This window comes from Lathamus discolor, chromosome W (assembly GCF_037157495.1).
Source record: "Lathamus discolor isolate bLatDis1 chromosome W, bLatDis1.hap1, whole genome shotgun sequence".
Lineage (NCBI taxonomy): Eukaryota > Metazoa > Chordata > Aves > Psittaciformes > Psittacidae > Lathamus > Lathamus discolor.
The window spans coordinates 33,027,972-33,045,436 of NC_088908.1; the positions used below are offsets into that span (position 1 = coordinate 33,027,972).

General features: G+C 41.4%; 1 protein-coding gene across 16 annotated transcripts in view; it reads left to right on the forward strand.

Annotated features, from left to right (window-relative positions):
• Positions 1–17,465, forward strand: part of LOC136004410 (SET-binding protein-like) — a 347,514-nt gene that overhangs the window by 294,475 nt on the left and 35,574 nt on the right. For 15 of the 16 annotated variants that reach the window (XM_065660874.1, XM_065660870.1, XM_065660879.1 and 12 more), the window contains one exon: positions 6,210–6,377. In XM_065660874.1, coding sequence (XP_065516946.1) covers positions 6,210–6,377 — 168 coding nt within the window. Of the gene's footprint in view, positions 1–6,209; positions 6,378–14,466; positions 17,280–17,465 lie in introns of those variants that run through there. The other variant, XM_065660881.1, reaches the window with a different exon arrangement.

The following is a 17,465-nucleotide window of genomic DNA, read 5'->3' on the forward strand; positions in this document are numbered from 1 at the left end:
ATGCCGTATCTTAATTACAGCCAGTATTTGCTGTGTTACTGTTTATTGGCTGGGGTTCTTGGACTAAGATTCTTGTTTTATTGTACTTTATGGTAATGACTTGTAATACAATAGACTCATTGATCATGAAACTGGTCTGGCTTGTGTTCCCAGTGTGGTCACCACCTCTATACTTTGGGGAGTATATAATTGAAGTGTTTCAGAATTACACATATTTTTTTCCCCTCCTCGGGTGGTCAGCCTATGATGGAGATATTCCCATACACCCCTGCAACAAGTACAGCAGCTACCCAAACTCTGACCACAACAGACAGTGCAGCTACTCCAGCTCCAAGCACAGCAGCTACACTAGCCCCAAGCACAGCAGCTACACCAGCCCCAAGCACAGCAGCTACACCAGCCCCAGTGACATGTACAGTAGCTACTCAAGGTTCGGTCAGAACAGACAGCGCAGCTATTCCAACTCCAAGTACGCCAGCTGCACCAGCCCCAGTGACAAGTAGAGCAGCATCGTTTGAGAGTTCTGAAGGTTTTGAATGGCCTTTGGGTACCCTTGAGACCTGCCGGCTGATTGTGATCACCATGTTGGCACACATACAGGCAGTGTTTTATCCACGACCTTTTCATCTGATCTCTAAAGTTAAGCAGAGTCAGATTTATGTCTCGTCTGGGATAAGACGACGATTTAGGAGGACCACCAAGAGATTTTCCTCAAGGCTGGACAGTCATGAGTGGCAGGGTGTGTGGGACAGTATGGGCAAGTACCTAGTCCACTGGGCCGCTCCAGCGCGTTGGAAGCATTGGAGATGGAAGGCAGCTGTATGGAGTCCCCAGCGACAAGTTGCAGAAACCGCTGAAGGGGAGGGTGAATTATTTTGATCCCGGTGGGCCCATGACACTTCAGGCCATCAGGGCAGAGATGCAACATACTGATGGACTCATGATCAAGGTGTGGACTTAGCAATGGACACTATTGCCCAGGTTATTCACTAATGTGAACACTGCCCACAGCCTCTCTTGCTCTGAAAGACTGTTACAAGAGATGGAGCCTGACATCATGGACCGGATGGACTCAGCAGCTTTATAGGGATTGGTCCGTGTACTAAGGAATGATCTCTCTCTCTCTCTCTATGTATATATATGTATATATATATATGAGATAAGAGTGATGGTATATTGAAAATGTGGGATCTAAGCATGATATGAATGATATGGAATAAGGGGGGGATACTGTCCTGGGTTCAGCAGTAGCAGTCATTTTTCTCCTTCTTTGTAGCTGATGCAGTGCTATGGTTTTGGCTATCAGCCTGGGAACAGTGCTGACAACACCGGTGTTTTTAGTTGTTGCTCAGTAATGTTTAATCTGACCAAGCCCTTTCGGAATCTCATGCTCTGCCAGGGAGGATTGGAAGCTGGGAGGAAGCAGAGGCAGGACACCTGACCCAAACTAGCCAAAGAGGTATTCCATACCACAGCACGTCATGCCCAGTATATAAAGTGGGGGTAGTTACCCAGAAGAGCTAGATCACTGCCGGGCTCAGGCGGGGTATTGGTCTGCTGGTGGTGAGAGGTTGCATTCTCTCCCCTCATTATTTCCCTTATCATTATTATTATTGGTGGTAGCAGTAGCGGTTTGTGTTATACCTTAGTTACTGGACTGTTCTTATCTCAACCTGTGGGAGTTATATTCTTTTGATTCCCCTCCTCATTCCTCCGGGAGCTAGGGGGAGGAAAGGGGGAGGGGATTGAGAGAGCCGGCTGCGTGGCTGAATTGCCAAATCCTCTAAAACCATGACACAGGGGAAGAAATGCAAATGGAGCAAGACCAAATTACTTGCAACCTAAGTACTTAATAACAAAACCAATAATTAGACCTTTAAAATTTATGTATTAATTATCAGTCAGAGCTCATAAGTTGCTTAGACAGTGAATGAGGAATGCCATAAATATTTAAGAAAAAGGCCAGTTTCACATCAGTATTGTGTTCCCTCACACAGGATTTCTGCCAATCTGCCCTGAACTAGAATAGGGCTTCTCCTGATTCACCTTTTTTTGATTATTATTATTATTTATCTATAATCATGCCATCACTGTTTTAGGTTCTTAGTAATCTTCATGTTTGCCTTTGCTTTTGAAGCTGTCCTTTCCCTTTGCCCTTTCTCATTAATCAAATAATGATTGATTTTCTGTTTACTTTGCTGCCTGTTGCTCACTTGCATGTGCATGAAGTGTTGTCTGTGCTATCAGATGGACTATGGAAAGTTAAGGTATGGGTCTTTCATGGGATGAAGTAGGCTCTAATTTAGAGGAAATGCATGAAGATAATCAGGTGATAAATGAGGTCTGAATCAGGCCACCTCTATACATCATCTTGGTCTCTCTCTGGGGCAGAAGCAACAGATAAAATACACTGGAATCATGGTTGTGTGTGTATGAATTTTAAATTCTGACCCCCCTATGATGGTGTTGAAGATGATTTATTTTCTCCTGATTCAAAGATGGGTTGAACTGGGGGGCTTTCTTATGTAAGGCCTTCTGAACAAAGGATCCTAAATGAGAAGAAAAAGTCCAACAAAAGTTGATGATACCACACCAGAAGGTCCATCTCCTTAAGGGACAGACCTATTACTGCAGCGTGAATCACAGACCTGTGAGCAAATTGCTGCACCTCTGTGGGTTTCCAGTGGTTCCTTTGTGTCTCTGTTTGCATTTTGATATCTGTGAAATAAACCTGATGATTCTTCCTTGGCTGCTTCAGATCCAGAAATTATTACGGTTCCTCAATTTAGATGAGAATTTCAGTGAGGTGAGTGATATAGGCTGAAGAAACAAAGTGCCTAAAAGACAGATGGCTGAACCCATGATTCACGGGCAATTAGCTGCAATTTGCCATGTAGACTTTGAAGTAATTAATTACAATTGTATCTCTTCTGTAGGGGAAAGATTTTCCTCAATGAGTTGTATGACCTTGATAAACCCAGATAGGTAGTAATTGAGTAGCCACTACTTCTTCAGAAGGAACAGAATAAAAATATTGAAAATATTTACTCTCCCTAAAGTCAGTAAGCAGCACTTTCATCTTTGATCTTTAAGCATCCTAGGGTAGTCAATAACCTGGCTGTTAGACTGTGTGCCTGCCACTGATTTTGATTTGGGAGTAGTTTAACCTTGAACCAAGATCCAAGTAACCGTAGCAACAGGAAGTTGGCCTCTTATCCAAGCAGTGTGAATCCATAAATCAAGGTCTCTAATGCAAACACTGTGTGCATGTAGAGATTTGAGAGGATAAGTGGTTTGTGAGGGATTACCTTTGAAAAAATTAATGACTGTCCCTTGATATGTTGAAGCACAGTTTCACAGAGACTTTTTTTTATCAATAGAGGTCAGCAGGTTACAGCTGCATGTTTTCATGTGGCTCTTTATATAGGCCCTTCAGTTTAATTAGAACCAGATATTGAATTTATGAGGTTGTTAGCATTATGTACCATATACACATGCATATATGTGTATGTGTATTGATACATACACCCACATATGCCCATTTCTTGTGCACAAACTACATTCGTGACCAAATAATGTTAAGGCTCAAACTCAAGCACTATGGAGTGATAAAACCTCAGTTTTGCATATGCACAATTCCATAGTGCTGTGATTCTATAGGCATAATTACATAGTCAAATATCCCAGTTATTCTATGGGACACTGCTTTATTCAGTGTATAGTGCTCACCTAATGAGCAGCTGTTTGGTAGATGGATTTTCCTTTCGCTATTCAGTGTGTGACATCATGTCTCATTTATTCCAAATTTCTAAGCCTTCATATAAATAGATGAATGTTTCATGAGTGTTGATAATTTTATTTTCGAGGCACTGCTCTTGACATGAGGGGTATAATATTGTTCTCATTTGCAATAGAGAAGCTGAGCAGAAAGAGACTGATGTTGAATAGATACAATTTGAGAAACTTAATATTGGATTTGAGGCTCTGGAAGGATGTATGGTCTGAGAGGTAGAGACTCATTTGCATATCTCCACCAAGCCATGACATGTAATTTTGTCTCTCTTCTATTTCTGCACTCAGACCCATTCTACTCCATTAAATCCACAGGCCGATATCAGGTCACAGGTTCATCAGGACTTCTATCCCAGACCTCAGTGTTGGAGAGGGTTATAGACCAGATCATCTTGAGTGACATCATGTGACGTGTACAGGACAGTCAGGTGATCAGGCCCAGTCAGCATAGGCTTATGAAAGGCAGGTCCTGCTTGACCAACCTGATCTCCTATGACAAGGTGACCCACTTAGTGGATGAGGGAAAGGCTGTGGATGTTGTCTACCTAGACTTTTTAGTAAAGCCTCTGACACCATTTACCACAGCATCCTCCTGGAGAAACTGGCTGCTCATGGCTTGAACAGGTGTGCCATTTGTTGGGTAAAAAAAATGGCTGGATGGCCAAGCCCAAGGAGAGGTGGTGAATGGTGCTAAATCCAGTTGGCGCTCAGTCACAAGTGGTGTTCCCCAGGGCTCAGTATTAGGGCCAGTTCTATTTAATATCTGTATCAACTATCTGGATGAGGGGACTGAGTGCACCCTCTGTAAGTTTGCAGATAACACCAAGTTGGGTGTGAGTGTTGATCTGTTTGAGGGTAGCAAGGCTCTGCAGAGGAATCTGGACAGGCTGGATTGATGGACCAAAGACAACTGTATGAGATTCAACAAGGCTAAGGGCCATGTCCTGCACTTGAGTCACAACAACCCCAATGAATGCTACAGGCTTGGGGAAGAGTGACTGGAAAGCTGCTTGGGTAAAAAGGACCTGGGGGTGTTGTTCGACAGAGGATGAATATGAGTGAGCAGTGTGCCCAGGTAGCCAAGAAGGCCAACAGTATCCTGGCTTGGATCAGAAACAGTGTGGCTAGCAGGACTAGGGAAGTGACTGTCCCCCTGTACTCAGCACTGGTGAGGCCACACCTCAACTACTGTGTGCAGTTTTGGGTCACTCACTCTGAGAAAGATATTGAGGTGCTGGAGTGTGTCCAGTGAAGGGCAACGAAGCTGGTGAAGGGCCTGAAACATAAGTCTTATGAGGAATGGTTGAGAGAACTGGGATTGTTTAGCCTGGAGAAAAGGAGGCTCAGGGGAGACCTTGTCACTCTCTATAACTACCTGAAAGGAGGTTGTAGCGAGGTGGGGGTCAGTCTCTTCTCCCAAGTAACAAGTGATAGGACAAGAGGAAATGGCCTAAAGTTGTGCCAGGGGAGGTTTAGAATGGGTATTAGGAAAAAATTCTTCACAGCAAAGGTTTTCAATCATTGGAACAGGATGCCCAGGGAAGTGGTTGAGTCAACATTCCTGGAGGTATTTAAATATTTAAAAGATGTGCAGACGTGCTGTTTGGGGACATGGTTTAGTGATGGACTTGGCAGTGTTAGGTTTATGGTTGGACACGATCTTAAAGGTCTTTTTCAACCTAAATGACCTGCTGACCTGACCTGATGTCCAGGGAGGTTTGCTGCTGGCCTGGGGCTTGGATCAGGGAAATTGTGGAGACATACCAAACAAAATCTGAGTGGCAAATCAAATCAAAGGTGGTAGGAGACTTGCATGAATTACCAAGGAGCTCCTGAGTAATGTCAGACATAAAAAGGAAGTAAGAAAAAGAGGTGGAATCAGGAACAGGTGACCTAGACAGCTATATAAACAATATCTAAACATGCAGGGACAGGCTTAGGAAGCCAAAATCTATCTGTATTTTAATCTAACAAGAGCAGAAGGGTAACAAGAAATGTTTCTAAAGGCAGATAAGCAGCAAAAAGCAGGAAATTCCATAGGAGAGTTTGAGAAACATTGTTAAGGGAGGAATCTACCAGGCCTGAGTGCATAACTTTAATTTTTTTTCTGAAATATTTGACCTCTTTGGTATGTTTCTCCTACTTATTTATTCTGCATTGTAATCCCTAGGTAGAAATAGATATGACAGGGTGGTGTTTTTTTGTGTTTTTTTTTTTTAACTCCCATCTCTGATGAGTTGTAAGGTAAATTTTAATTAGGAAGGGAATTTCTAAACAATATGGGTGTAATGTGCTTTAGACAGGGAATTGCATATTGAGGCTGTGCAAGGACAGCAGCTGACTACTCTTTTCCAGATATTCCCCAGACATGTTACTTTACTTTATCAATATTCATCCAAATTTTGTTTCCTTCCAAGGAACTGCAGGTTCCCACTTAAAAGGGGACCAGACTTCACTTCATGGCAAAATGGAAAGTTCTGCCTGTAACATGGCGACCAGAAGAATACCAGCAGCTGTTGACAGTGTTGCAATGCCTACTCCAGTATTTTCTCACATACCTTCATCATCAGCAACATCTGAAGCAGGTAATGTTGTTTCCCTCCATCTCCTCTATTTTTTTCCCATCTTCTTCCTTCTGGCACTGCAATGAACATGAGCTTGTATTGATCTTCCTGATTGGAGAAGTAGCTACAAGTGTGCATATCTAATGTGATAATCAGGCTATAATTTTTCTAACACTTTCTTATCATGATTATTAAATCTATTTTATTCACATACAGCCACTTGTGCAATAATGAGGACACAAGAAACAACACCCTGTATGGTCTAGCAGGGGACTCTGAAGCAAGACCCTTGGGTTCCTTTCTCAGCCCCATTGTACATTTATTTGAATGTTCCAATCCCCGTAACAAGAATATGCCAAATACACAGTGAATAGCTAAGTGTCCTGGATTCACCAGTAGCAGTTTTTCTCCTTCTTAGTAGCTGGTGCAGCGCTGTGTTTTGACTTCCAGCCTGGGAAGAGAGCTGATAACACCGATTGTTTTTAATTGTTGCTAAGTAATGTTTATTCTGGCTAAGGACTTTGTGAGTCTCATGCTCTGCCAGGGACCAGGGGAGGCTGGGAGGAAGCAGAGACAGGATACCACTTTATGAGGGGGAAGTCATGTATGACCAACCTTATAGCCTTCTATGAGGAAGTGACTAGGTGGAGGGATGATGGTAGAGCGGTAGATGTAGTTTTTCTTGATTTCAGTAAGGCATTTGATACTGTCTCCCACAGCATCCTCATAGATAAGCTAAGGAAGTGTGGGCTTGACGATCAAGTAGTGAGGTGGATCGAGAACTGGTTGAAAGGAAGAAGGCAGAGAGTTGTGGTCAATGGCGCAGAATCTAGCTGGAGGTCTGTGACTAGTGGAGTCCCTCAGGGGTCGGTGCTGGGACCGGTGCTGTTTAATATTTTCATCAATGACCTGGATGAGGGAACTGAGTGCACCCTCAGCAAGTTTGCTGATGACACAAAACTGGGAGGAGTGGCTGACACACCAGAAGGCTGTGCTGCCATTCAGCGAGACCTGGACAGGCTGGAGAGTTGGGCGGGGAGAAACTTGATGAAATTTAACAAGGGCAAGTGTAGAGTCTTGCATCTGGGGAAGAACAACCCCATGTACCAGTACAGGTTGGGGGTTGACCTGCTGGAAAGTAGCGAAGGGGAAAGGAACGTGGGGGTCCTGGTGGATAGGAGGATGACCATGAGCCAGCAGTGTGCTCTTGCGGCCAAGAAGGCAAATGGCATCTTAGGGTGCATTAGAAAGGGTGTGGTTAGTAGGTCAAGAGAGGTTCTCTTCCCCCCCTACTCAGCCTTGGTGAGGCCGCATCTGGAATATTGCGTCCAGTTCTAGGCCCCTCTGTTCAAGAAGGACAGGGAATTGCTTGAAGGAGTCCAGCACAGAGCCACAAAGATGATTAAGGGAGTGGAGCATCTCCCTTATGAGGAGAGGCTGAGGGAGCTGGGTCTCTTTAGCTTGGAGAAGAGGAGACTGAGGGGTGACCTCATCAATGTTTACAAATATGTAAAGGGTAGGTGTCAGGATGATGGAGCTAGGCTTTTTTCAGTGATATCCAGTGATAAGACAAGGGGCAATGGGTGTAAACTTGAGCATAGGAAGTTCCACGTTAACATCAGGAAGAACTTCTTTACTGTAAGAGTGATAGAGCACTGGAACAGGTTGCCCAGGGGGGTTGTGGAGTCTCCTACACTGGAGATATTCAAGGCCCGCCTGGACAAGTTCCTGTGTGATGTACTGTAGGTTACCCTGCTCTTGTGGGGGGGTTGGACTAGATGATCTTTTGAGGTCCCTTCCAACCCTTGGGATTCTGTGATTCTGTGACACCTGACCCAAGCTAGCCAAAGAGGTATTCCATACCACAGTACGTCATGCCCAGGGAGATAACTGGGAGTTACCCGGAAGGGCACGGGCTCTCTTCAGGGGGGGTCGAACTCGTTCGGCGGTGGTATTGTATTCGCTTCTCTTGTTATTTTCTCTTATCATAATTATAATTGGTGGTAGCAGTGGTGATTTGTGTTATACCTTAGTTACTGGGCTGTTCTTATCTCAACCTGTGGGAGTTACATTCTCTCAATTTTCCTCCCCATTCCTCCGGGAGTGGGGTGGGGAGGGGGGAAGAAAGAGGGAGAAAAAGGGGGGGGAGTTAGTGAACGAGCTGTGTGGATCGGTTTAAACCACGACACTAAGAAGCATCTGAAATTTCTTTCTGCATACTTCAGCAATTTTAGCATAATATTCTGTCATGCAAATGCAATATTGTCTGGGGCAATCAACAGTGATTTAAAATATATCAGAATAAATAAGTCATAATAGCACATTTTTCAATCAACTTATATTTTGTGCTTTTATTTTGAATCAGATAAGAAAGGTGATCGCTTTATACAGTCAGAAATAGAGCCAAGTCATTCAGGCATCATCATGACTTTTCTTAGACATGGATAGGAAAGTTAATCTTGGATTGTATCTTAATTTCCAGTGAATGGGGAACCCACAGTACATTACCCTACATGCATCCATTAGGAATCTCATAGTTTTCTCAAACCTTTGATTCCACATGCACAATATATGTATTTATATCACTGAGGTATGGAATGTTTCAGTGCACTCCTTTTGATTTTCCTCTCATTTCCTGAATGGTGTTCCATGCTGCAAAGTAGCCTCTATAAAGATAAATTTTTATGTTAAAAATCAGGATTCTCTGTTTAGTCCTTAATACTTTCCTATATATAAACTGAGGACAGATTTTTAATGCATCAGAGAATGAAAGCACACAAATATTTTATGATCAGTTTCAAGATGAAATTGCACGCTTGACTGCATAGTTAATTCTTTCCATTTTCAGAAGCCTAATTAAATTGTTAGTTTATCTGTAGCCCAGTTGTTGAAAGAATTTAGTTGAAAACTGAAAGAAACTGTGTTAATGGGAAAAAAGGACAGTGCTATGGGTTTCCTGTAATTAATAGGGTGCTCCTGTTAGAGAAAAAGGCAAAATTTTACGATAACTAAACATTAGAAATTATTATATTTGAAAATTTATAAATCAGTAGTGTGGGTTTGGAAATACTGTAATTTTCCAGTACAGTTTGTAGTTTGTACCAGAGTTATTCAGTAACCAATGTTAACAATGGTAGGCTAGGTGGTAAGAGCTAACATAATTACATACGGTAAAGGGCATACGGGTGGATTTAAAAAGTATTGTGAAAGTCTGTCGAAGTAGAAATTAATGGACACACCAGGGTAGTCAAGTGAGAACAAGACAATGCTGGCGTCCACACAATGGTTGGGATATATCCAAAGAACAGAAAGGTGAAGAAGGACAGAGCGAGGAAGACTTCTTACTTCATCTGAGGAAGACTCCTTACTTCATCAATGCGACCACCAGAGGAGGCTGCGCAAGCGCAGAAGAGGCTGGTGTCGTAATAGACTGATGTGGCAATCCTTGATACATATGTATTAGTTAATGATGCAATCCGTGTTGAATATGTATTAGTAACCAAATTTTAGCGTATAAATTGCGAACGCGATGTGACGAGGTCGAAGCCAGATTTGGGCGAGCGCCCCTGGTTTCCCAGCGCTGCAATAAAGCACCTCATATAACCATCCCGGTGGTTATGTGTTTATTCTTACGCTAACATTTTGGCGACCCAGATGGGACCTCGCGGGCATTGCTGAGGCGGATCGCATTTCGATCCCGCTCCAGCCGGCACCGAGAAATTCTCGGGGAGCCATCGACCGCGACCGACCTCTGCTGCTCACGACGGACCTCTGACACGGTAAGAAAGGTGCTTTATTTAAGTTACAGAACCGATTTCTAGTAAAAGTATGGTGTATTGACCTTTGGTAAGGTCTGGTAAAAGCCTGCCTGTTATACGCAGCGAAAAGCTGCGTTTGGCTGGGCTAGTAGTAAAGCCTGCCTGTTAGACGCGGTGAAAGCTGTGCTTGGTTGGGGCTAGAGAGCTCTCGGGGTAAAAGCCTAGGCGCCATCCGTTAGACAGTAGCGAAAGCTCTGCAGGTTCGGCAAACGTGGTTATGGTATTGGTATTTGTGCTGCGGGATCAGCATCTGTATGTATAATTCCTGTAACGTAGTGGTAAGTGTGTGTGCGTGTTTTGGAGATCTCTTTGTATTTACAAAATGCCATTGGTCCCTAAGTCGTCTCCATTAGGTTGTTTTTTAAGTCACTGCAAGGAGGGTCGGTTTGGGCAGAGCATGCAAAAGAGTAAACTAATTGATTACTGTAATGTACGGTGAATGCAATATGAATTAGAAGACCAGGAAAAATGGCCTGAGAATGGAACTTTACAGTATAATACTATCTTGCAGTTGATGTTGTATTGCAAAAGGGAAGGAAAATGGGACGAGTTTCAAGGGAGGCAGGAGCGAGCTGGAAAGCCCTGCTGCCGCCTTCCTCCCACCCACCTACCCCTCCTCCTTTACCCCTCTCCTTTCCCCACTCCCTTTCCCTCCCTTCAGAAAAAAAAAAAAAAAAGGAAAATTGAAAAAAAAAAAAAAAGAAAAGATGAATGGCAGAAATCCTATGGAATAATGGTTGTTAAGGTAAATATTAATGAACAATGTAAGGGATATGTTACTAAGAAAAGAGGTATAGGGTGTCTTGCCTTAAAGAATAATTTACAACATCAGAAAGATATTGAAAGCTTGGATTTGACAGTTGCCCCATCAGCCCCACCGGCATTAAATGAAGAAAGGGGGGAGTAAGAGGATTTTGTAATTAAAAAAAAAAAAAAAAAAAAAAAAAGAAAAGAAAAAAAAAGGAGAATGAATGTAGACAGAATGTGATATAATCAATGTGCCCTTTGCAAGCAGGAAGGACATTGGAAAAATGAATGTCCATCAAAAGGGGGGCAGTTCATGTCAACAAGAAATCCTTTTGCAGGATCCGACATGGCTAAAACAATGTTGTTGGGGGATTTTGTTAATCAAAGCTGACTAAGCCAAGCAGAAAATAAAGAACCCCTTGTAAAGATCCAACTAGGAGAGGAGGAAGTAAAATTTTTAATAGACACAGGGGCTACATATTCAGTTTTAAATGATTTACACGGGGGGTTAGGGGAAAGAACTATGACAATTGTGAGAGCCACAGGGAAGGAGGAAATACGGCCATTCTTGCAGCCCCTAGATCTGCGATTTGGAGGGAAGGAATTAACACACGAATTTCTATATGTACCTGAACGCCCCATTCCCCCTTTAGGACAGGACTTATTGGCCAAATTGGATGCAATGATCATTTTGAAGATGGTGAATTAATAATGCAAATCCCCGAATCAAAAGCAGGACAGATTTTGGTTCTTAAAAAAAAAACCCATTGCTCAAATTCCAAAAGAGGTAAAAGAGGCTGTGATACCAACAGTTTGGGAGACAGAAATCCCGGGAAAATCAAAAGCAGCTCAACCAGTAACAGTGGAATTAAAAGATGGGGTTAGGCCAGTAAGAGTTAAACAATATCCTCCGAAGCTAGAGGCAAAGTTTGGGATTATAAAAACAATTGAGAAATTTTTGAAATATTGAATTTTGGAAGAATGTGAATCAGAATATAACACACTAATTTTTCCAGTAAGAAAACGAAACAGTGAATATAGTTTAGTACAGGATCTGAGGGCAATAAATAAAATAACAAAAGATATCCCCCCCAGTAGTAGCAAATCCTTATACACTGTTAACATCTGTGAAGGAAAAATATAAATGGTTTACAGTGACTGATTTAAAAGATGCCTTTTTCTGCATTCCTCTTAATAAAAATAGCAGGAAACTGCATTTGAATGGGAAGAATCCACAGAGTGGACGAAAAACAGAACTAACGTGAACCAAACTACCACAAGGATTCAAAAACAATCCAACCCTTTTTGGGAATCAATTGGCTAAGGAACTGGAGACATGGACTACTCAAGGAAAGGTACAGGTACCGAGATCACAATATCTCCGATTGCAATATGTAGATGGTATCTTTATTGTGGCAGAACAGAAATCATTATGCATAAAAGTGACTATTGAAATCCTGAACCAGCTAGGAATAAAAACTGCATAGAGACAATTTGTGCCATTCCAGAACCATGGAATTTACATGAGTTAAGAACATTTTTGGGCATGGCAGGATGGTGCACGTTGTGGATAATGAATTACGGACTTATTGCTAAACCCCTGTATGAAGCCCCCAAAAAAAAAAAATCACATGCTTTTGTTTGGGACAAACCGCAGAAAGAGGCCTTTAAAAACTGAAGAAGACGTTAATAAAATCACCAGCATTGGGACTCCCAGATTTGACAAAAGACTTTCAGTTATTTGTCCATGAGAGGCAGAGATTGACGTTGGGAGTATTAACCCAGAAAATTGGAAGCTGGAAAAGACCAGTAGGATATTTTTCAAAACAACTAGATCCGGTAAGTGCGGGATGGCCTTCATGTTTAAGAACGGTAGCGGCAACTATTGTACTAATACAGGAGGCCAGAAAACTGACTCTGGGAAAACATATTGAAGTGTTTGTAACACATATGGTAAAAACTGTCTTGGAACAAAAGGGGGGTATTGGTTATCCCCTAGCCGAATGATGAAATATCAAGCAATCTTAACAGAACAAGATGATGTGAATCTAAAGACTACTAATTTGTTAAATCCAGCAGCTTTTCTAGGAACTGACCTAGAGGAAGGAACTCTTGAACATAACTGTACAGAGGTCATCGAGCATATATATATGCAACCAGAACAGACTTAAAAGAGGTACCTCTTGACCAACCAGACTGGGAACTTTTCACAGATGGAAGCAGCTTTGTGGAGAACAGAACACGGTACGCAGGATATGCTGTAACAATGCAACAAAAGGTAATTGAGGCAAAAACATTACCTCCTGGGACGTCAGCTCAACGGGCAGAGCTGATAGCTCTTACAAGAACGTTGGAACTGAGCGACGATAAAAGGTGAATGTATGAACTGATTCAAAGTATGCGTTTGGTATAATACATATACACGGAACATTGTAAAAAGAACGAGGACTGTTGTCTTCACAAGGGACTAATATAAAATATCAAGAAGAAATTTTGAAACTGATAATTGCTGTACAAAAACCCAAACAGATAGCCAGTATGCATTGTAAAGCACACCAAGGAGGAACTTCGAAGATATCCGAAAAAAATACACTGGCAGATTGGACAGCTCGACAAGTTGCCCGAAAGGTATGGAACATGATGGCCCTGATACCTCTCAAGGTAAGCCCACTCCATACCTATCTTTCACAAGATCCTAATTATTCAAAAGAAGATGAAAAGCTGGCAGGACTATTGGAGGCTCAAAAGAATTCTGAAGGGTGGTATACAACAACTGGACAAATAATAGTACCACCAGCAATAATGCGAAAAATCCTACAAACTGAACACCAAAAATGTCATTGGGGTGCAGAAGTATTGGTAACTTATTTAAGGCTAGGAATAATTTCCACACAGATGTTAACGATGGCAAAAGCAGTGGGATCAAAATGTGAAATTTGTTTGAAAAATAATCCAGTAGTAAAAAGACAAATTAAGATGGAAAGAATTAGGATAGAAGTGGAACCAGGAGATTATTGACAGGTTGATTTTGCAGAACTACCAAAAGTACAAGAGTACAAATATCTGCTAGTAGGGGTTAACACTTTTTCTGGATGGCCAGAAGCCTTTCCCTGTCGCACCAATCAAGCAAAAGAAGTGGTGAAATGGTTACTTAGAGAAATCATTCCACGGTTTGGAGTTCCTTTAGGAATATCATCAGATAGGGGTCCACATTTTATTGCCAACGCAGTACAAGAAGTTAGTAAACTATTAGGAATATCATGGAACTTACACACTCCTTGGAGGCCCCAATCTAGTGGACAGGTAGAAAAGATGAACCAAACAATAAAAAGACAAATCAGTAAAATATGTCAGGAAGCCAAAATAAAATGGCCACAAGCATTGCCTATAGCTCTGCTACGAATTAGAATAAACCCCAGAAGTAAAATGTCAGTAAGCCCCTATGAAATCCTCTATGGAAAACCATATGAGGCACCGGAACCCAACCCTAATACCCATATTAAAGGGAATCAGGATGTTTATAATTATGTGCTATCTCTCGGTAGAACCTTAACTCGACTGCGAAGCACTCTGGTGTGGAATAGGCCACTATCTCTGGAAAATCCAGCACATGATATCCAACCAGGAGACCAAGTATACATCCGGAACTGGAATGAAGAACCATTAAAAGAACGGTGGGACGGACCATATCAAGTATTGCTAACCACATTCACAGCAGTGAAGGTAAAAGGAATAGATTCTTGGATACATTATACACGAATAAAGAAAGTTTCAAAAATCTGGGAAACACAGGTACTAGGCCCTACAAAACTAAAACTGGAATGTAAATAAGATGCCTGGGTTCTATTATAAAACTTTGATTTTCATATGGTCGTTAACAGAGCTGACAGCTGTTTTTATCCTAGCAATCCCTCAGAAAGATGTTTTAAAACGACCTAAAACAAGATGCCATTCTGACTTGCAAGTTCACAAAAACCACTCCAATAGGACCAACACCAACAAGGGTAGTTGGGAAAAAGATAATTGGTCCTATAGGACTGGATATACAATTAGCCATAACGAAACTAAGGTTACAAGAAAAAGGACTAAAAGATCAGTAAATTCAACACAAATAATCCAATTGTATCATCGAAATCCTGAGGAAAATTTAATGATAGGACTGATTGAAGATTTTGCAAAGATGAAAAACACAAGTAGAATAACAGCTTGTTTACCAATACCCAAAGCGGCAGGAGAACCAACTGAATGGGGAATAATAACATTCTCACTTTCAGAAATTAACAGAGCAATCACTTGTCAGGAAAAGGAGGTAACGGAAAACATGACAATGACAGAATATCGAGAAGAAGGTGTTTTTGGAGATCCTGCAGTTTTAGTACTAAGATCAGTTTGTGAGAGATACCAAAATGCTCAATTTACCTCTGTAAGAGATGAATGGGGAAAATGCATTTATAAGAAAGAAATCAAGATAAATAGGCAAAAAAGGGTGTGGGAATGTGGAAAAACAAATAGTTCAAAACAAGACTGGAATACAATTTGATCAATGAGCATTTTACAGAAATTCCAATATATTGGGAACATCTCTTGGTGTCTTAGATGGACAGGAAAACAAAATGTAACAGAAAATATAAACATCAGTAACTTACTGTCCATAAATAGGGTTAGTCAAAATATAATCAAAAATGTTCCTTGGTGGAATTGTACCAGAACCTTAGATTGTGACACTGACCCTGAGAAAATTACAATACCTCCAATCAAGATTGCTTTAAAGGCAGGATGCGCGTGCCGAGGACTGAAAATTGGAGGAAAAGTAATACAAGTCTCCGTTGACAATATAGATTGTAAATATTCAACAGTGCATAGTATGGGACATTTCGTTTGGGCAGCAAGTGACGGAACCTGGACTACCCACCTATCCATGGAAGGTCCAGCTAAAGAAATTACTTTAGGATTACCGACTCTTTGTCCAATTTGGAAAAAGTCACCATTCAAAGGCAAATTAGAAATCTTACAAATTCGAACAAGAAGAGATATAGATAATAACGACAATAATGATGAAGACATTTGGCAGGAGCCCTCAACAGGAGTTAAGATAGGATGGGCTTTTGAATCTCTACTTGCCCCAGTGGCAGCATATCGAAACAGAGAAATGATTGACAACCTGTTTAGTCAAACAAAAAGGTTAGCCAGAATAACAAAAAAAGAATTCAGAGATTTAAATTTACAATTGCAGGCAACAACCAAAATGACCTTGCAGAACAGAATGGCATTAGACATGTTATTACTTAAGGAACATGGCGTTTGTGGATATTTAAAGGACAGAGTGGATCACTGCTGTATTCACATTTCTAATGTGACCACAGATATAGAATACGACATTTCCCAGCTGTACAACATTGAAAAAGAAACGGAAAAAGAAAAAGAATATATTGAACAAAATTGGATCGGAGCACTTTTTGATGATCTAGGCCTTCACCTCACAGGATGGGTCCATTCCCTCGTACAAACTATAATAGTGATACTGATTGTATTTTTAATGCTATATTTGATGTATCTTTGTATTCGAAAGGAAATAGCCCAAAACAGGGCATGGACCCATCGAATCATAGAGGCAGTAACTAGGAAACATCTGAAATACCCTACACCTCCACTGACTTATCAGGAAACAGCTACCTAAGAGAATGAAAATACTTACTTAAGTTAAGTGAAGTATTTTCAAAGGGGGGAAATGTTAGAGAAAAAGGCAAAATTTTACGATAACTAAACATTAGAAATGATTATATTTGAAAATTTATAAATCAGTAGTGTGGGTTTGGAAATACTGTAATTTTCCAGTACAGTTTGTAGTTTGTACCAGAGTTATTCAGTAACCAATGTTAACAATGGTAGGCTAGGTGGTAAGAGCTAACATAATTACATACGGTAAAGGGCATACGGGTGGATTTAAAAAGTATTGTGAAAGTCTGTCGAAGTAGAAATTAATGGACACACCAGGGTAGTCAAGTGAGAACAAGACAATGCTGGCGTCCACACAATGGTTGGGATATATCCAAAGAACAGAAAGGTGAAGAAGGACAGAGCGAGGAAGACTTCTTACTTCATCTGAGGAAGACTCCTTACTTCATCAATGCGACCACCAGAGGAGGCTGCGCAAGCGCAGAAGAGGCTGGTGTCGTAATAGACTGATGTGGCAATCCTTGATACATATGTATTAGTTAATGATGCAATCCGTGTTGAATATGTATTAGTAACCAAATTTTAGCGTATAAATTGCGAACGCGATGTGACGAGGTCGAAGCCAGATTTGGGCGAGCGCCCCTGGTTTCCCAGCGCTGCAATAAAGCACCTCATATAACCATCCCGGTGGTTATGTGTTTATTCTTATGCTAACACTCCTTGAAAATTCCTCCATTCAAACCAAGTCAAGAAACTGAGCCCAGCTGTTGAACAGTCTTCTCTGTGCTGTGTTCTGGCAAGTGGTCTCAGGCAACACTGAAGGGATGGAGAATGACAGGCAGTAAGCAGGATTTTAGTACTGCTTGCA